Source organism: Ornithorhynchus anatinus, chromosome 3, assembly GCF_004115215.2.
Source record: "Ornithorhynchus anatinus isolate Pmale09 chromosome 3, mOrnAna1.pri.v4, whole genome shotgun sequence".
NCBI classification, from domain to species: Eukaryota; Metazoa; Chordata; class Mammalia; order Monotremata; family Ornithorhynchidae; genus Ornithorhynchus; species Ornithorhynchus anatinus.
Window position 1 is genome coordinate 40,036,412 of NC_041730.1, and position 17,549 is coordinate 40,053,960.

Consider the following 17,549-nt stretch of genomic DNA (forward strand, 5'->3'; position numbering starts at 1 on the left):
TTGGCTAGGAGGTTCATATCCGGAGATGCTCATCTGACAGCATGGGAACAGTCGGCCAGCTTCCAGCCTGGGGATGGGATTTTGTGAGAACACGCACCCCACCGAAGGAAAGGATTGGACGAACGTGATCGCTGGGGTCGGTTTCCCGGCAGGACCGTTGGGTCGTAACTTTCAGTAACCGCAATCCCAAATATCGGTCTTTGTCGATCGTATTTATGGAGTGCTTATTATGCGCAGGGCACTGTACTAAGCACCTGGGAGAGGACAACAGAACAATATAATGGAAACGTTCCCTGCCTACGACGAGCTCACGGTCTAGATGGGGAGACGGATTTATAAATGACAGATATAGACATAAGCGCTGTGGGGCCAGGGAAGGAGTGAATAAAGGGGACAAGTCAGAGGAATGCAGAAGGGAGTGGGAGAAGAGGAAAGGAGGGCTTAGTCAGGGAAGGCCTCTTGGAGGAGATGTGCCTTTAATAAAGCTTTGAGATTGGGGAGAGTCATTGTACGTCAGATAACCATCTGTCTTATCAGCCAGTATGTGCTGATATTGAATCAGTTTCTTTCAGGGCAAATAGGCACCTCCAAAATCAAGTTTGCGTGGGTAGCATGGCCTTTAGTAAGAGGGGGCCTTTGCCAACGTGTTCCTGAGATGGAATTACGGGCTCTGTCCGTGAGCACCCGCTGAACGAGTCTTGCGGATATGGTGACTCTACGCTCACTAGAGCCAGCTTCCATTTTTAGGAGGAAATTTCATCGTGATCCTTGAAAGAGAGTGAGTCACCCTCTTGGGCGTGCTGAATTTTCATATCAGCCGGGAGCACTGAATGGCATTTCATATTTCGGGAATTTTCCACCCGAGTCCCCTTTCCCAGATGCCATGGAGAGGGGGGTAGGGAGCAGGAGAGGAGGGGCGCGGGGGCGTTCCTCCGTCGACTAATCGTGAGGAGGATGAAGGAGAAGAAAGGTAGAGGAACGGGAGTGACCTCCGGACCCCAGGAGAGTCAGCCCTGGGCTGCCTGGGCGGGTGTATGAAGATAGTTGTGGAAAAATTGGACAGATGCTAATTCTCTGACGTAACTGGGGAGGCCGAGGAGGGAGGGGAGGGGGCGGCATCAGTGAGCAGATGTCCAGCTGGGAGCAGGTTGAAGCCGGGTATCACCACGGAGCCAGGGATTAGCTATCGGGAACAAATACGTTCACCGTCTCCCATAGTCGGCAAAATGGAAATAACGCACGAAGCACTGTGTACTTAAAGAGTGGGACTTTAAAAGGGACGGCACGCCGAGGGTGTAATCGGAAAAGATGCGGGAAGACCGATTTGGGATGAATTTCGAGTAAACGGAATGGGAACTGTATTAAGGTGGGAACGCTTCAAATTCTTTTGAACTGCCGAGAACCCGGATCACTATTATGTTCTACAGGAATCGATACACGAGCCATGAACTGAATTCCGTTTTTCACCTTCCCTTTGGGGCTTGGGAATGGCCAACTTTTTCTTGTTTCATTTTGGTTTCCTAAATTGATTTCACTTTCCGGGGCCCTGATACCAGTCGGTCCGCTGCTGGCATTTTTTAAGATGTACTAAGATGCCAGCTTTGAGTCTGGAAATCAAAGGGCCCAGAACACAGATAGGAGCATTGTATTATCGTAGGCCTCTACCCCTCTGTTCTTTTGGCCACAGAGATGGGGTGAGAGAGGTTGTCTGCCCCCCGGCCTATTCGGTTCTGAGCAGTCGGATGACTTTGCCAGCAAAGATGGCACTGCCCACTGGAGAAGCGTTTTGATGGAATCTGAGATGAATCGATCCTTTTATCTAGGCCACCGAGACGCCCTCTGATGGCAGACTTTAAAGCCACCACATTCTTGCTTCTGGAATTAAATGAATGAATGACTTAGAAATGGAAAACGCCCAACTTGTCTTACTTATGGCTTAAATTTGCCCTTCGTGAGAAGAGCAGTTTCGTGAGAGATTTCCCAGAGGACACCAGATCTGTGAGAAGCTGCGTGACCTAGTGGAGAGAGCCCGGGATCGAAAGTCGGAAGGACCTGGGTTCTAATCCCGGCTCTGCCCATTGCTTGCTGTGTGAACTTGGACAAGTCACTTCACTTCTCTGGGCCTCTGTTTCCTTAACTGTAAAATGGGGATATCTGTTCTCCCTCCTACTTGGACTGTGAGTCCCACGCAGGGCGGGGACTGTGTCCGACCTGATTAACGTGTACCTTCCCCATCCCCCGGAACAGTGTCTGACACAGAGTAAGCGCTTAACAGATACCCTAAGCAACTCAAATCAAAATCATTTCATTCAGGGGTGTCTTTCCAAGTCAACTCGGTCCCAGTTAATGTATGAGATCCTTGCATTTGGAACCCGACTGGAGGAGACTTTAGAGAATCCCCAAGGATTGAAGTTAGTGCAGTATTTGGGGGCCAAACCTCTGTGAAGAGCTTTTCTGAATGTCAGCCGATCGTATTTGTTGAGCGCTTACTGTGTGCAGAACACTGTACTAAGCACTCGGAAGAGTGTTTACTCCCCCTCGATTTAAAGCTCCCAAATTGTCTTTCTCCCCAAGGCGCCACCAACCCTTACACGGAAGCCAATTACAAGCCCGCCTTCCTGTCGGACGACGAACTCAAGCATCTGATTCTCAGGGTACGTGGGTGTCGCGGCCTCGCGGTGAGAGGTCTCCTCCTTGCCGGCGACGACTCCATGTGGCCGTATCGCTCCTAGAGAACATCGTGCGGGAGGGGCAGGGTGCCAAGCGCCGATGGCGAGGCTGGCAGAGCCCAACCGGGCCTTCCGGTGCCCCTGGGGCTGACCGGCGAGGCTGATCTGCCCAGGGCCCGGGCGGGCTGGAGCGTACGTCGGTCTTCGTGGTGCAGGTTGGCACAGCAGGGCAGGACACTGTAGGCTGAGAACGTGGGCCCCTCCTCCCACACCTCGAGGGATCTCCCCAGCGTCCTGAATGGAGGCTGCCATCTACCTCATGTGCCCCATCCTCACCGTCCATTTGGTCTCCCCGGACGCTGGGCGCTTTCCGAGTCATTGTTACTATCACCCAGCCGCTCCGAAGATGGCCCCCTATGGGGAATGTTGTCCCGGTGTATTCCAGACGAAAGCTGCAGAAGGGAGGAATAACAGCTGAACTTGCAAGTTATACCGGAGATCTTTGTTCCTGGACAATAATAACGTGTCTGAAAATACCTCATTAGGGGAATATGGGGTTTGATTTTTACATGAAGGAAACATGCACCCTCAGGCCCGGGGGTGCCTTTGGAGGGTGGTGAGGCTAGGAGTCTTCGACCCCAAATAATCGACTCCCTTCTCCACCTCCCTGAATGGATGAGAAATGGTAATTAGACGATCCATCTTCCTAATTAGGCGGCAGATGGGTTCCTGTTCGTCGTAGGATGCGACAGAGGGAAGATACTGTTTGTTTCGGAATCGGTCTTCAAAATCCTCAACTACAGCCAGGTAGGTCTTCTGCTATCCACTTCTCACGGCCCCGTTCGCCAGCATTTCTGTCCCCGGGCAGGAGGAGGTGCCCCAAAACCTTCGGCCACATTCGGCCTCCACCGATTCTTAGTGTCACAAACGTCTTTCCCTTTCTCTCTCTTTTTTTTTCTGGTCTTGTTCGAGATCATAAATATTGCACTTTTGGCAATGGTGAAAAATGCAGCTTACAATTTTTCCACCTGAGTTTGAATTTACTTCCTTCCACAGCGTCGGCTCATGTCCGTCTGGGGAAGGGGCAACAGGTCCCCGAAGGGGCGGGGCTTTTTCCCGCGATGTGGTTGGCACCGAGGGGTCAAGACAGGTGGCTTTATCTCCCCCCGCACCGCTCTTTGGGTAGAGTAGGGTTTGTCCGTAGCCGTGGCTAGTCCACTGTGTCCCTTGGAGAGGAGAGAGCCGGAGGTAGAGCTAAATGGTCAGGCCACGGGATGTGGTCACCCTCACCGGCTCTGGCCAGAGGCTGCCGTCAGGATCCCGGCAAGGAAGAGCGTTAGAGGATGCCACGAGGCTGGAGGGAAAGGGGAATGACTCCAGACCCACGGTGCCGGGCCCGGGCAACCCTGCGGAGCCCCAGTGCCCTCCTGCCCCCATCCCCGTGCCACCTCCCAGCCCGGCAATCAGCTGCTACCAATGTGCCAGCAGCGACGGAGCCTGGCAGAGGACCTGAAGGCCAGCAGGCAGAGAGGACACTGCGGCCCAATGGGGTGGCCACAGAAAACAAGACAGCCAGGCTCTCTCTGGCGATTGCCAGCCCGAGCCACTCTAGCGCGGGCGATCTACTGGACGCTGATGGAGAAGACTCCCCCTCTGTTCCCTTTTGCCTTCCCGTGCCCAGAACGATCTAATCGGCCAGAGTCTGTTCGACTATCTGCACCCCAAGGATATCGCCAAAGTGAAGGAGCAGCTCTCCTCGTCTGACACCGCTCCACGGGAGAGACTCATCGACGCAAAAAGTGAGTGTCGAATCGGATCCGAGTCCCAATCAACCAATCAGTCGATGGTATTTAATACTATAAAGGTATTCGTATATAATATGTAATTTAATGATGGTATAGGAAGCAGCATGGCCTAGAGGATAGAGCACGGGCATGGGAGGCAGAAGGAACTGGGTTTGTTTGTATTTGTATTTGTTAAGTGCTTACTATGTGCAGAGCACTGTTCTAAGCGCTGGGGTAGATAGAGGGGAATCAGGTTGTCCCACTTGAGGCTCACAGTTAATCCCCATTTTACAGATGAGGGAACTGAGGCACAGAGAAGTTAAGTGACTTGCCCACAGTCACACAGCTGACAAGTGGCAGAGCCGGGAGTCGAACTCATGACCTCTGACTCCGAAGCCCAGGCTCTTTCCACTGAGCCACGCTGCTTCTCTAATCCCGGGTTCTAATCCCGGCTCCGCCCCTTGTCTGCTGTGTGATCTTGGGGAAGTCGCTTCACTTCTCTGGGCCTCAGTTACCTCACCTGAAAAATGGGGATCGAGTTAGTGAGCCCTATGTGGGACAGGGACCACGTCCAACCCGATTTGCTTGTATCCATCCTGAGGCTTAGTACGGTGTCTGGCACATAGTAAGCACATACTACAATTATTATTATTAGATGAGAAAACAGAGGCCTTCTCCCCCAGCCCCGGGGTGAAATGTCCGACCCAAGGTCACCAGGGGACCTTACCAGGAAAGGGGATTCCAGCATCTCTGTCTCCTGCGCTCTTTCCCCTAGACCGCCCGACTTTGGCTCATGAATTTGCATGTGTTTGCGTGCAGCTGGACTTCCCGTCAAGACAGACATCACTCCCGGGCCCTCGCGGTTATGTTCCGGGGCGAGACGGTCCTTCTTCTGCAGGATGAAGTGCAATCGGCCCGCCGTCAAGGTGGAAGACAAAGACTTCCCCTCCACGTGTTCAAAGAAAAAAGGTAACCGTTTGCCCTCGCTGCCGCCCTGGGATGGTCCCAGGGGACCCCCTTCCCTTCTGCAGAACCCACAACGGTTTTCTGGGCCGGTGACCCTAGTTTCAGGGGCTGCGGTCAGGACGACGAGTTTCTCCGGGTTTTCTCGGGGAAGGAAACTCGGCCTGGGCGTGCAAGTCTCGTGCCTGGGGTGGGCACAGAGGGCTTCTTTCCTGCCCCCCGTTAAACGGGCTCGGGGCATCCTCAGCGTGGCAGAGTGGATAGAGCATGAACCTTGGAGTCAAAAGGACCTGGGTTCTAAACCCGGCTCTGCCACTTGTCTGCTCTTTCATTCATTCATTCATTCAATAGTATTTATTGAGTGCTTACTATGTGCAGAGAACTGTACTAAGCGCTTGGAATGTACAAATCGGCAACAGACAGAGACAGTCCCTGCCCTTTGATGGGCTCACAGTCTAATCGGGGGAGACAGACAGACAAAGACAATAGCAATAAATAGAATCAAGGGGATGTACATCTCATTAAAACAATAACAATAAATTCATTTATTCAATAGTATTTATTCAGCGCTTACTATGTGCAGAGCACTGTACTAAGCGCTTGGAATGTACAAATCGGTAACAGATAGAGACAGTCCCTGCCCTTTGATGGGCTTACAGTCTAAATAACTTCACTTCTCTGGGTCTCAGTTACCTTGTCTGTAAATTGAAACTGTGTCCAACCCGATTTGCTTGTATCCGCCCCAGCGCTTGATACAGCACCTGGCACATAGTAAGTGCTTCCCAAATACCATAATTATTGTTACTATTATTAGGAGAGAAGCTTGCCGTCTCTGTTATCATTTCTGTCAGCCGGACCCTCACTGGGACAGGCCAGGATGGAGGGAGGGGGGGCGTTGGACCCAATCCGCCTCCCCCCGCTGTCCCCCGCCCCCCACCCCTCCCGACCGTGCCCCCCCGCCCTTCGGCAGCCCTGACCTCTGACCCGTGGCTCCCTCCCCTCCCCCCCTCCCCAGCGGACCGCAAGAGCTTCTGCACGATCCACAGCACGGGCTACCTGAAGAGCTGGCCGCCCACCAAGATGGGGCTGGACGAGGACAACGAGCCAGACAACGAAGGCTGCAACCTGAGCTGCCTGGTGGCCATCGGACGGCTCCACCCCCACGTCGTCCCTCAGCCGGCCAACGGGGACATCAGGGTCAAGCCCACGGAATACGTGTCCCGCCACGCCATCGACGGGAAGTTTGTGTTCGTAGATCAGAGGTGAGGCGGGGAGAACCCGCGCCATCAAAGACCCCTCCCCCCCCCCAGGGTGGGGGCGGTCCCTCGAGGGGCGAGGGACCGGACCACCCGCTCCTCCGTGGAGGCGGCAGTGAAGCGGGGGAACCCGGGCCGGGCCTCGGGCTCTGCTAAAATCCCGCTTCCTCACTGACCTTCCCGAGAAGCAGCGTGGCCTAGTGGATAGAGCACGGGCGTGGGAGTCAGAAGGACCTGGGTTCTCATCCCGGCTCTGGCGCCTGTCGGCTGTGAGACCTCGGGCGAGTTGCTTCATTTCTCCGTGCCTCAGTTTCCTCACCTGAAAAATGAGGATTAAGACTGTGAGCCCTCTGTGGGGGACAGACTGTGTCCAACCTGATCAGCTTGTGTCTACCCCAGCCTGTAGTAGAGTGCCTGAGACACAGTAAGCGCTTAACAGATACCATAAAATAAAGTCATGATTTCAAACTACAAATCCCTGAAGGAGATCCACAGACCGAGCCGTCTCGGAAGACGCACCACCAGCCTGGGGTAACTTCACTTGTCCAAGCGCCGTCCGCTCCTCAGTGGGGAGGGAGGTTTGATCCGGTAACCTGTCTGTCCTTTTGTCTTTTGAAAACGTTCTCCTTCTAGGGCAACAGCCATCCTGGCGTATTTACCGCAAGAGCTCCTAGGCACTTCGTGTTATGAATATTTTCACCAGGATGACATAAGCCACCTTGCAGAATGCCACAGGCAAGGTAAGATGGCATCAATCCATCAACTGTGCGCAGAGCACTTTACTGAGCGCTTGGGAGAGTATACTGCAACAGAATCGGCAGCCACGTTCCTTGCCCATCACGATCGAAGGGGAACTCGATCGAAATCAATCCGTCGCTCGTATTTATCGAGCACTTACCGTGTACGGAGCACTGTACTAAATACTTGACAGAGAGTCCTTAGGCACATTCCCTGCCCACAATAAGCATACAGTCCAGAAGGGGAGACAGACATTAATTTAAATGAACAAATTACACATATGGACATGAGTGCCGTGGGGCTGAGGAAGGAGTGAATAAAAGGGGCAAATCCAAGCGCAAGGGCGACGCAGAAAGGAATGGGAGAAGAGGAAAGGAGGGCTTATTCAGGAAAGGCCTCTTGGAACAGATATGCCTTCGATAAGGCCTTGAAGGGGGAGAGAGAGCCATCGCCCGTAGGATAAGAAGAGGGAGGGAGAGCGTTCCGAGCCGGAGGCAGGATGTGGGCGAGAGGTCGGTGGTGAGATAGAGGAGATTGAGGTACAGTGAGTAGGTCAGCATTAGAGGAGTGAATTGTTCGGCGGGGTTGTAGTAGGAGAGTAGCGAGGTGAGGGAGTAGGGGGCAGGGTGATTGAGTGCTTTAAAGTCAATGGTGAGTGTGTGTTTGATGTGGAAGTGGATGAGCGACACTGGAGGGTCTTGAGGAGGAGGGAAACGTGATCTGAACATTTTTGTAGAAAAGTAATCCGGGCAGCAGAGTGAAATATGGACTGGAGTGGGGAGAGACGGGAGGCTGGGAGGCCAGCCCAGAGGTGGATACAGGCTGATCCCTTTGACCCCATTCTGGGCCAGAATCCGGTGCCCTGCTGAGCACGAAGGTCCAAGGCCTCTGGAATGGGACTGTGGACGTTGGCCCGGCCCGAGCCAAAGCTGAGCTGCGGAGGCCGCCAACCAGGCCACCATCTAGGACACCAGCTTTGTCTCCTGCTAGGGCACCAGCTGGGTTGCCAGCTACAACATGAGCTAGGACACGAGATAGGACACCAGCTAGGACATAAGCTAGCTAGGCCGTCAACTGTGCCACTCGCTAGACAAACGGCTAGGCCACCAGCTAGCCAGGCCACAGGCTAGGCTACCACCTAGCTAGGCCACCAGCTCCGCTCTGCCTAGCCAGTATCATCCCCCACTTCCACCCCTTTTGCCCCACTGGGCCTGTAGCGTGCTCTCTGATGGAAATGTTTCTCCGAGGTCAGACAGATAGCGATAATAATAATAATGCTTTGGTATTTATTAAGCACTTACTATATTCCAGTAACTAAGGCAATCAATTAATGGCATTTATCGAGCGCGTACTGTGCGCAGAGCACTATACCAAGCGCTTGAGAGAGTACAATATAACAGATTTGGTAGACGCGTTCCAGGCCCTCAACGAGTTCACAACCCAGAGGGCGAGAGCGGCAGACAGATACGAGGTAATCCGATTGACACGGTCCCTGTCCCACATGGGGCTCACGGTCCCAGAGGGAGAACAGATGGGAAAGCTGAGGCACAGAGATGTTAAGTGGCTTGTTAAGTGGCGGGCAAGTGGTAGAGCTGGGATTAGAGCCCAGATTCCCCCAAGTCCCAGGCCCGGTCTCTTTCCTCTAGGCCAAATGTTGGTAAGGGCTTATTGTGAGTCTCTGGGCCCACAGGTTTAGAGGTGGATCAGGGGACTGTGGGTCTTTGAAACCCGTTTCTCTCATTTGAAAGTCTTGTCAGTGTTCAGTTTTCGATAGCCTTATGCTGTTTTATCTAAATGTCTGACTTTGAGTTCTGCCCCCAAAGTGTATATAATCATCACAATAACTGTGGTATGTGTTAAACGCTGACTGCCCGACGATGTACTAAGCGCTGGGGTAGACAAATACAAGATAATCAGGTTGGACACAGTCCCTGTCCCCCTCGAGGCTCACGGTCTTAAGGGCGAGGGGGACAGGGGACAGGTTGTGACTACTTTTTTTCTTGGTATTTGTTAAGTTCTTACTATGTGCCAGGCACTGTGTTGAGCGCTGGGGTCGAAGCAAGCGAATCAGGTTGGACACAGTCCCTGTGCCACGCAGCTCACAGTCTTTATCCCCATTTTACAGACGAGGGAACTGAGGCTCAGAGAAGTGAAGTGACTTGCCCAAGGTCCCACAGCGGACCAACGGCGGAGCCACCGTTAGAACTCGGGTCCCCCAACTCCCAGCATCCGCTTGTGCCGCCTCTCAGTGTAGACCTCAGATAAGGTTAAAATAGGTCAGATAAGCCGCCTGCCGGTGTCCCCTCTCCCGTTCTCGTCCCGTCACAAGCCGCCCCGTGGGGCCGAGAGAAGCGTCCGCGTTCACTGTCCCTTTCGCTCGTCCAGTTCTCCAGACGAGGGAAAAAATCACGACCGACTGCTACAAGTTTAAAGTCAAAGACGGTTCTTTCATCACCCTGCGGAGTCGCTGGTTCAGTTTCATGAACCCCTGGACCAAAGACGTGGAATACATCGTCTCCACCAACACGGTGGTGTCGTAAGTGTCCCCCCGGGCTCCGTGCTTTTGTTATTTCGGGTGCTGCTGGGTGCCCAGATGGAGAGGGATGAGGGCAGCAGCGGGCCCTGGGACTTGGGTCCAGCTCCTCCCTCCCCTCCCAACTCTGGAATTCTGCTGGGCAGCCCAGTCACCGGCTGGGGAAGGGGAGACTAAGCTGGAGTTAGGCATCGCTCCAACCCAGCGGGTAGAACAACAGGGAGCAGCTCGGTTTCCAGTTCTGTGAGGCGAACCGGGCGGTGCGGGGCACCTGGATTGTTTTGTTTTTTTTTTAAAGATACCTGAAAAGTGCATACTAAGTGCCAGGCACTGTACTAAACGCTGGGGTAGATACCAGATCATCAGTTTGGACATAGTCCACGCCCCACACAGGGCTCCCTGTCTAAATCTCTGGTTTTCAGATGAGGGAACTGAGGCCCAGAGAAGAGAGGTGACTTGTCCACGGTCACCCAGCAGACAAGTGGCAGAGCTGGGGATAGAACCCAGATCCTCCGACTCCCAGGCCCGGGCTCTTTCCACTAGGCCCCAGCGTTTCCCTCGTTGTGGTTCCGGGGAGGGAGTCGTGGCTGCGGAGAGGAAGGTAGCGTGGGTGGGCTTAGGGCCGAGGTTAGGTTTAGGCAGGTTGAAGATGGTGGAGGGACCACCCCTTAGGGTCCGGGCCTTGCTGAGGCCGAGCTGGGCCTGGGCGTCTTTCCTTGTTGTCGGCAGTCACCGAGGTCAGCAACCCCTAATGACGGGGGGGTGACCACCGCTGGCAGAGCTCAGGGGGAGGCGGCCCGACCCCACCCAACCCTCCCGCTCCTGGCCAGGGCCCCGCACCCTCCCCACGCTGCCCGCCCGAGGCACGGCACCGATTCTCCTTTCCCTGTGTTCGGCAGGGCCACCGTCGCGGAGAGCGGGGACCCGGCCTTCGCCCAGCACGCCGCCTCCCCTCACAGCATGGACAACGCGCTGCCAGCCGGAGAAGGTAAGTGCCCGCCGTGCCATCCTGCTTCTCCAGGGCCTCCCGGGGGCAGGTGGCGTCTGGGAGATCACCGCGCCCTGCCTGGCCCGGCCGGTCCGCTCTCCTCCCGCCCCGACGAAAACGCTTGAGGGTCCTGAGCCCCCAGTGGCTCTGGTGGGCCCCGTGGCTTGCAGACATCGCAAGCCCCACAAGGATGTGGTGGTCCTGGGGGCCACTGGGTTGTCCTACCTTGAGCAGGTGCTTGTGGGCCAGGCCGAGGAAGCTGGCACCGGCCCCTCCGGCACTCTCTGCCTCCCTCTGGGGAAGCGGGCGAGGGCTCAAGGTTAGCCCTCCGACCCCTTGGGGCCAACAACCCTGTCATAGCCTCGGGGGTGGGCCCCAATCAGTCAAAATCATTGTAGTATTTGTAAAGCACTTAAACTGTGTGCCAAGCACTGTACTAAGCGCTGGGGTGGATACAAGCAAATCGGGTTGGACACAGTCCCTGTCCCAGGTGGGGCTCACAGTCTTCATCCCCATTTTACAGATGAGGTCAGTGAGGCACAGAGAAGTGAAATGACTTACCCAAGGTCACACAGCAGACAAGTGGAAGACCTGGGATCAGAAGCCAGGTCCTGCGGACTTCCCAGGCCTGTGCTCTATCCACTAGGCCATGCTGCTTCTCTGGCTATTGGGCACCTGCTGTTTGAGGGAGAGCACAGGCAGTCAAGCAGTTGTTTTTATCGAACGCTTACTATGTGCAGAGCGCTGTACTAAGCACTTGGGAGAGTACAAAATAACAGAGTTGGTGGACACATTCCCTATCTACCACAGGCTTACAGCCTAGAGGGCATTTGGGAGAGCACAACTGAGTTAGTAAACATTATCCTTGCCCTCGGGGAGCTTCTAATAATAATGTTGGTATTTGTTAAGCACTTACTATGTGCAAAGCACCGTTCTAAGCGCTGGGGTAGATACAGGGGAATCAAGTTGCCCCACGTGAGGCTCACAGTCTTAATCCCCATTTTACAAATGAGGGAACTGAGGCACAGAGAAGCTAAATGACTTGCCCACAGTCACACAGCTGACACATGGCAGAGCCGAGATTCGAACCCATGTTCTAGTGTAACAGGGAAGACAGTCACAAACTCATTTCCAGAGAGAAGGCAAAAGGAGATGAAGGGATGGATCAGGGAAAAAAATAAGTGCCCATGTGGTAGGGAATAATAATAATAATTCTGGCATTTGTCAAGTGCTTACTATATGCCAGGCACTGTACAAGCAAATCGGGTTGGACACAGTATCCCTGTCCCACGTGGGACTCACAGTCTCAATCCCCATTTTACAGATGAGGGAACTGAGGCCCAGAGAAGTGAAGTGACTTACCCAAGGTCACACAGCAGACAAATGGTGGAGGCGGGATTAGCACCCATGACCTTCTGACTCCCAGGCCTGTGCTCTATCCACTAGGCCGTGCTGTACGAAAGTGCTGAAGTGCCCAAGCATTGAGGTGGGAGTTGGGAGGGTATGACTTGAAAAGTGAAGTGGTGGGATTACAGGGGAGGCTCGGAAGAGGGGGAGCGCTATGGCCTGGTGGATGTGAAGAGGTGGATCTGAGCAGGAGGGAGGACGTGCCCAAGACCCCAGTTGAGAATGAGGTAGGGAGAAAGTTACGTTGAGAGGGATGGAGAGCGTGAGCTGGGATGGGAGAGGAGAGCCGCTGAGGAAGAGGGTCTCGTTGCGGGCAGGGAACGTGTCCGCCGACTCTTGTATCGTACTCTCCCGAGCACTTAGTACAGTGCTCCGCACAGAGTGAGCGCTCAATAAATACCACGGATGAAGAGGGAGAGAGCCGCTGGAGTGGGCAGGCGTTTCTCGGCGGCGGGGCCTTGCCTCGAAAAGGTTAAACACGCGTGCGCCTGGGGCAGGTCGGGCATCGCGCTCCCCGCCACACGGTTTTCTGCACCCCGGTGCTGCTCCTTCTTCCCAGGAGGCCCCAAGAGGCCCCACCCCACGGTCCCCGGCATCCCCGGCGGGACGCGAGCCGGAGCGGGCAAGATCGGCCGGATGATAGCCGAGGAGGTCATGGAGATTCACCGGTGAGTGGCGGACCCCCCGTACCGGGCCCGGCCCCGCCCTACGGGGCGCCGAGGGCAGGCGGACGCGCTGGACCGATCCCGCCGTTCCGAGCGCCAGCCCAGCTGACCCGTCCCTCCCAGGCCGCGCTCATCACCCCCACCCGCTGACTGCTCGGGGGCACCGGAACGGACCACGTGAAAACCGGCCCTTCCGTGCCCTCCGGCTCAGTAGCCGGAGCGGCAGCCAGGAAGTGGGTATTTGCTCCGGGGCGGGCTGCTGCCACCCTACGGCCAACTTCCTTTCCCCTTCCTCCATCCCCTGCCCACGGGGTTCATCTTGGGGCCGGGGCGCCGGCAGCCGTGGGCCCTCCGGGCGTGCTCACCCAAGGCACTGGACTCTCTCGAGCCGCCTAGGGAGCCAGGCCCTCCAGCGGGCAACAGGTTGGGGCAGAGGGGAGCGGGTGGTCCCCAGGCCCCACGGGGGAAACGAGAGGGCCGACGGGACCCCTTCTCCTCACCCCCCTAACGGCCGTGCGTCTCCCCGGGCAGGATAAGAGGGCCCTCGCCGTCCAGCTGCGGCTCCAGCCCGCTGAACATCACCAGCACCCCGCCCCCCGACGCCGCTTCTCCCGGAGCCAAGAAGGTGGGACGGCCCAGCTCTACTTTCGGGCCAGGGTTCATTCATTTAGTATTTATTGAACGCTTACTATGTGCGGAGCACTGTACTAAGAGCTTGGAACGTATAAATCGGTAACAGATAGAGACGGTCCCTGCCCTTTGACGGGCTTACAGTCTGATCAGGGTTGCTTCCTACTGCTCACAGAGAACTAAGCAAACGTTAGGGCCGAAGAAAACGCTTGGGTTGGGGCGGGATTACAGGGACCGAGAGAAGGGAACGGGGAAAGACAGAGAGATGGGGAAAGTGAGTGAGAGATGGGGAAGGGGAGAGGGAGAGAGCTGGGGAAGGATAGGGAGAGCTGAACATGGATGGAGAGAGATTTCGGGAAGGAGAGACAGAGAAGGAGAAAGAGATGAGGAAGGGGAGAGAAATGGGGAAGGGGGGAGAGAGAGATAGGGAAGAAGAGAGGGAGAGAGCTGGGGAAGGATAGGGAGAGCTGGGAATGGAGGGAGAGAGATTTGGGGCAGGAGGGAGAGAGAAGTAGAAAGAGAGATGAGGAAGGGAAGAGAAATGGGGAAGGGGGGAGAGAGAGATGGGGAAGGGAGAGGGAGGGAAGGAGTAAGGGAAGGAGACAGATTTCTTGGAGCCAGGCTGGAGGGGACCCCACGGGGGCCACACCCCTCCCCCCACCCCACAGTGGAGGTGGGGGAGCCACAGCAGCCTCAGACCCGATTAGCGGAGTGGGTACGGGGTCGGCACCATCGGCCGCCGGCCCTGAGCGCAGAGTGAGTGGATCCTGGGAGGAGAAGAGGGGTCCAGAAGAGGCGGGCGGTAGTCTCCTCCCTGAGGCTGCACCGCGGCGGAGAAGGGGGTAACCGCCCCTCGGGGGAACAGATCAGCCATCACCCCTGCCCCTTCCACTTGTAGATTCTCAACGGCGGCACCCCGGACATCCCCCCGGCCGGGCTCCTGGCCGGCCAGGTCCCGGACAACTCCGGCTACCCCTACTCGGACAGCTCTTCCATTCTCGGTAAGCCACCAACGGGCCGCGTCCCGTCGGGATCGAGGTGGATGGGACCTGCGGCCTCTCGGAGCCCGCTTGGCGTGGATTCGGAGTTGGGGAGATGGCCTTAAGGCCTTCCGGACGCCCCGGGAGGAGAGGTCACGCGACTGCCCCCAAGTCCGGCCCCGGGAAGACCGAGCCCCAGCCCGCAGAGGGGGAAGGACGGGGTGGAGAGGGATGGAGAGGTGCGGAGGGGCAGGCTCTCCCCGACGGCCGCGCTCTGTCACCCGGCCCAGGTGAGAACCACATAGGCCTAGACATGATCGACCACGAGCAGGGCTCCAGCAGCCCGAGCAACGACGAGGCGGCCATGGCTGTCATCATGAGCCTCCTGGAGGCCGACGCAGGCCTCGGAGGCCCCGTGGACTTCAGTGACCTCCCGTGGCCGCTGTGAGCGGCCCCCCCCAGCCCCGGCCACCCCACCCGCCGGCCACGAGCCCCGGCAGCCGAGCGCCTCAGCGGTGGGTGGACTTTTCCCGTCCGTGAAGCTTAGTGGATCGCGAGCGAGCCGCTTTTATGTTCCGACATCATAAAAGCCATATCACGAAGCCACGGGCCCCCGGGGTCGGCCCGCTCCGAGCCCCGAAGCCTCGGCGAGCGAGCCCCGCGGGGCCGGGGGCTGCCGCCCTCCGGACCTTAGGGATCCCGTCCGCGGGAAGCTCGATCGTCCGCGCCCCGGCGACGTCGGCGGTCGCCTTTCTATGCCAGCGGTCATTTCCGACGTCCGGTGTTTTTACACTACAGAGGTTCCCGGGTGGATGGATATTTCTTATACCGACTGTATCATAAAGCGGTTTATTCTTTCCGGTAAGAACCCTTTCCTATAAATATGGTAAAAGTGTAATGTATTAGACAGTTGAATATTTTTAAAATAAACGTCGCCCTTGTTGTATAAACGCAGCAGCAGCAGGCCTGGCCTCTTTTATCAGACAGGGGTCGATGAACTGCGGGGGGTGGGGTAGAATGTGGGGAGGGGGGAAAGCTCTGCCTCCAGCCGCGGTGTCCCTAAAGGAGGGAGGGGACAGACTGTGAGTTTGCTGTGGGCAGGGAATGTGTCTGTTGTTGTATCATATTCTTCCAAGTGCTTAGTAGTGCTCTGCACACAGTAAGCGCTTGATAAATACAACTGAGTGAATGAATGACCCCGCACACCGCATTCTCTTTGTGGATTCCCTTTTTGTGTTTATCGACCACTTACTATGTGCAGAGCACTGTACCGAGCACTTGGGTGAGTATATATTGTGCGCTTATTATAGGCTGGGCACTGTTTGAGAGCTGGGGTAGATACAAGCTAATCAGGTGGGACACAAAGTCCCACAGGGGCTCACAGGCTTCAACCCCATTTTACAGACGAGGCATCTAAGGAGCACTGAAGTGAAGTGACTTGCCCGGGGTACCACAGCAGACAAATGGCAGAACTGGGATTAGAACCCAGGTCCTTCTGATTCCCGGGCCCGGCTTCCATCCGCTAAGCCATGCTGCCTGCCCCAAAGAAATCCAAATTCCCAAACGCTTCTCAGACTCCTCCCTTTAATAGGTGGTCCATCAGAGTCCTGCAAAATGAGCAGATTCCTCCCCTTCTTCAGAGGCTCTGTTTGCGGGGACACTTCTCTAAGGAAGTTCCTCTGATGCCGACGTAAACGGGACCGAGCCCTCCGCCTTTCAAAGAGAGCACGCAGAAACCCTTACCTTGAGAGGTCCTGGAAATCCACAATGGGCTGCGGGAATCTTCCGCTTGAGCGGTTCCAGAGACGACCGGTCATCTGTCCTGGACTTACGGGGGGCTCGGCGTGGGCACCTTGCGCTGGGTATTCTGCCGCTGCTGCGGGCCCGGCGCCCCCCCACCAGACCACTGCTAAGAAATCGGGTGTCGCTCCCTCCTTTTTAAAGGTGGAGGAATAGAGGAGACCCAGGGTGGGGTCTTTGATTTGCCCCAGGCCCCCCCGGCAGGCAGGTCTCCCGAGTCCCAGGCCCACGACCGATTGAACGCAAGCCCGGGAGCCGGACTTCACCAGCCGGGACCTCTCCGAACCCCCTGGACCTCCTCGTCTAACCCGCGTCTCTCCCGCTCCCGGAGGACCCCTCTAACCGTGGGGCCCCACAATGAGTTGGGAAACGGAACGGATGGGTCGAGGAGAACCTGAACCGACCCGTTTGAGGCACGATGATAACAACGGTACTTAAGTGCTTATTCTCTAAGCGCCGGGGTAGATAAGAGGTAATCAGTTTGGAGATAGTCCCTGTCCCACGTGGGGCTGACAGTCTGAATCCCCATTTTACAGATGAGGAAACTGAGGCCCAGAGAAGCGACTTGCCCAAGGTCACACAGCAGACATGAGGCGGAGCTGGGATTAGAACCCAGGTCCTTCTGACTCCCAGGCCCGTGGTTTATCCACTCGGCCTCGCTGGTGCCTCGAGGCTCTCCCTTCACCGCCCTGCCCAGGTCCTGCTGCCGGCTGGGGGTGGGGTCCACGATGAAAACGCTTCTCTCTGCCGGGTACTTACTTGTGGCTGGGGGAGAGGGGAGAGCCACTGTCACCTGCCTTGGCCAGAGAAAGTATGTCTAGAGGAGGTCTCCCGCTTCCTCTCAAATGCCACCCCTCCACATGCGCATCAGACACCATTCTTTCACACCGTACAGCAACTCTTGCCCCTTCTCTCCTTCCTTCCCTAACAGCCATCTTCAACTGTTCACTCTCCAGTGGCTTCTTCCCCACTGCCTTCAAACATACCACCGTCTCCCCTATCCCCAAAAAACCCTCCTTTGATCCCACGACTCCCTCCGGTTATCGCCCCGTCTTCCTCCTACCATTCCTCTCCAAACTCCTTAAGCGAGTCGTCTACGCCCGCCGTCTCAAATTCCTCTCCTTCGATTCTCTCCT

General features: G+C 56.2%; 1 protein-coding gene across 3 annotated transcripts in view; it reads left to right on the forward strand.

Moving 5' to 3' along the window:
• The window catches only part of ARNTL (aryl hydrocarbon receptor nuclear translocator like), a 68,928-nt gene extending 53,361 nt beyond the window's left edge, over window positions 1-15,567 (forward strand). For all 3 annotated transcript variants that reach the window (XM_029061188.2, XM_029061190.2, XM_029061189.2), the window contains 12 exons: window positions 2,575-2,654; window positions 3,384-3,476; window positions 4,351-4,468; window positions 5,273-5,422; window positions 6,432-6,678; window positions 7,306-7,412; window positions 9,796-9,946; window positions 10,843-10,931; window positions 12,898-13,006; window positions 13,535-13,628; window positions 14,532-14,634; window positions 14,904-15,567. In XM_029061188.2, coding sequence (XP_028917021.1) covers window positions 2,575-2,654; window positions 3,384-3,476; window positions 4,351-4,468; window positions 5,273-5,422; window positions 6,432-6,678; window positions 7,306-7,412; window positions 9,796-9,946; window positions 10,843-10,931; window positions 12,898-13,006; window positions 13,535-13,628; window positions 14,532-14,634; window positions 14,904-15,061 — 1,499 coding nt within the window. In that variant the 3' untranslated portion in view covers window positions 15,062-15,567. The remainder of the gene's footprint in view (window positions 1-2,574; window positions 2,655-3,383; window positions 3,477-4,350; window positions 4,469-5,272; window positions 5,423-6,431; window positions 6,679-7,305; window positions 7,413-9,795; window positions 9,947-10,842; window positions 10,932-12,897; window positions 13,007-13,534; window positions 13,629-14,531; window positions 14,635-14,903) is intronic.
• Window positions 15,568-17,549: the final 1,982 nt, after the last annotated feature.